Raw genomic sequence first — 2,500 nt, forward strand, 5'->3', positions numbered from 1 at the left:
TTTTACGAGCAGTAACACACGCTAACACACTAAGGCAGAATTAGCCACACGGCACACAACATGGCAGGTCATAAATTCATCTTGCGCTCGCTACAGGACCTTCTCCATCCTCGTCTCTGAGGAACGTGAGTGTAATTCTCATCCCTCACTCAGAGCTTAAACCAAACAGGGAGAATTCTTTAAAGCTAAAGCATCACACATTACAGGACTGAATAAAACAGATCACAGCTGAGAGACTCTTCACTGACATCATGACGAAGCCGCAGTGAAATGTAAAGCGTCACTGTTTTTCAGTTTAATCATTTTAGACTTTCAGCCTGAAGTTCAGTAGTGAGCAGCTCTCAGGCCCTGCTTAGTGTAAGTTAAGATTATTCACATCTCCACCATCAACATCTTCATTCATGTAGTGTATATATTTTTTATAGACTATATGGCCAAAAGTATTTGGACACCTGACCATCACACCTACACTGATGTTTGTTGAGCTCGCTGGACGTTCCATTCCAAAACCATGGGCATTAATATGGAGTCAGCTTTAGAGTTACGGCTCTTGTGTTAACCCAGACCCTGGAACTGAGGAACCCAGACCCTGAAAAACAGCTCCAGATCATAATCCCTCCTCCACCACACTTTACTATTGGCTGTGTGTGTTCCGCTAGTTAATGTTCTCCTGACATCCACCAAACCCAGATTAATCCATCAGACCAGTGAGACGTGATTCTTCGCTCCAGAGATGACGTCTCCACTGCTCCAGAGTCCAGTGTCGGTGCTTTACTCCACTCCAGCTCACGCTCGGCGCTGTGCAGTGATCTTAGGCTCGTGTGCAGCTGCTCGGCCATCAAACCCATTTCCTGAAGCTCCTGAAGCACAGTTCTTGTGCTGATGTTGCTTCCAGAGGCAGTTTGGAGCTCTGTAGTGAGTGATGTAACAGAGGATGGGTGATTTTTATCCTCCACGAGCTTCAGTACTCGGCAGCCTGCTCTGTGAGTCTGCGTGGTCTACCGCTTCGTGGCTGAGCTGTTGTTGCTCGTAGAGGCTTCCAGAAATTTCACAAACTGACTTGTGGTAAAGGCGACATCGTATGACAGCGCCACGTTTACAGTCACTGAGCTCCTCAGCACGACCCATTCTACTGCCAGTGTGTGTCTACGGAGACTGCATGGCTATGCGCTGGATTTTATTCACCTGTTAGCAGTGGGTGTGGCTTAAACACCTGAACATAATCACTAGGAGGGGTGCACATACTTTTGGCCATATAGTTTATTTTATAAGACACAGTGTCTGTTAGTGTAAGAGTCTCATCCTCGTAATCATCCTCATGACAATCAATTTACTGTTTCGGTATTCGTTAAAAACTTATTATTATTATTATTATTATTATTATTACAGATAAAGAAAAAATAGAACTCGTATTAGTCAAGAATGAGGAATGAAGGAACCTCATCAGAAAGTGAATTAGATAAAAACACTGTGTTTAATAATCTGTGAAATAATAAAACACACACTTTGTATAATTAATAAAATAAACTAAATAAATAATCAATAATAATAAATAAAAATTATAATGAAAATGACTGCAACCTTAAGCACATGAATAGACATGCAGAATGCTAACAAAAAACAAAACACACACACATGCACACGCACACACACATGCACACGCACACACACATGCACACAAACAAATGGATGCACACGCAGACACAGATGTGACTTTTCTCACCCAGTTTGGCGTGACCGAAACAGAAGACACACCCGTCAGCTCCGTTCACCACCGACTGGATCACCTCCGCTACTGTACCTGCACACACCTCTGCCTGTAACACACACACACACACACACTCCTCTTTTAGAAGGTATATTATTTCTTTCTAGCTAATGTTGCGCAGCTGAAACAGGAAGTGGAGCGCTCACCTGTGAGGCATCATGTGAGAAGGCAGAGTCAAACGTGAACATTTTGGGCGGGGCTTGGGTGGAGGCTCCTCGTTTCTGATTGGAGTTCTGCTGAGAAGTGGAGTTAGCGGCCGGGTCCATAATGCTCACCTGTTTCTTACGAGAGTCCACTTTCAGGAAGGAGCTGGACTCAGCGTGGGACACGGCACACACACGCAGCATCACCTTCACCTGGATATCAAAACACACACACACACACACACCTCCTGTTTTCTAAAGCACACAGCAGAGACATTTGTCCAGTGTAAATACCAACATTAGCATTTGAAGTTGTTCCTAATGAGACACACCGGGGAAATGAGACTCTGTAAAATGTCATGGCTCCGCCCACTTCATAACGAGACAATGTTCATTAATCAGGGTTTAAAAATTAGACGCAGTACAGCGTAAATCACAGCAGTGCTGAAGTGTGTGTAATTACACAGATATATCAGATTATCCTCTTTTATCAGATAATCCTCTCATTTATAATTATAATCAAATTCTATAATCGAGTTATTAATTTCACAGTCCTGCTTTCAATTTACAGAAATGTACAAAAATACAA

The 2,500-nt window shown here is 43.1% G+C and overlaps 1 protein-coding gene across 2 annotated transcripts in view; it reads right to left on the reverse strand.

The window, feature by feature from the left end:
• Nucleotides 1-2,500, reverse strand: part of kif26ba (kinesin family member 26Ba) — a 47,678-nt gene that overhangs the window by 14,788 nt on the left and 30,390 nt on the right. For both annotated transcript variants that reach the window (XM_026912079.3, XM_026912078.3), the window contains exons 6-7: nucleotides 1,915-2,124; nucleotides 1,724-1,817 (exon numbers count right to left, since the gene is read on the reverse strand). In XM_026912079.3, the coding sequence (XP_026767880.1) occupies nucleotides 1,724-1,817; nucleotides 1,915-2,124 (304 nt within the window). The remainder of the gene's footprint in view (nucleotides 1-1,723; nucleotides 1,818-1,914; nucleotides 2,125-2,500) is intronic.

This window comes from Pangasianodon hypophthalmus, chromosome 10 (genome assembly GCF_027358585.1).
Source record: "Pangasianodon hypophthalmus isolate fPanHyp1 chromosome 10, fPanHyp1.pri, whole genome shotgun sequence".
In the NCBI taxonomy this organism is placed as follows: domain Eukaryota; kingdom Metazoa; phylum Chordata; class Actinopteri; order Siluriformes; family Pangasiidae; genus Pangasianodon; species Pangasianodon hypophthalmus.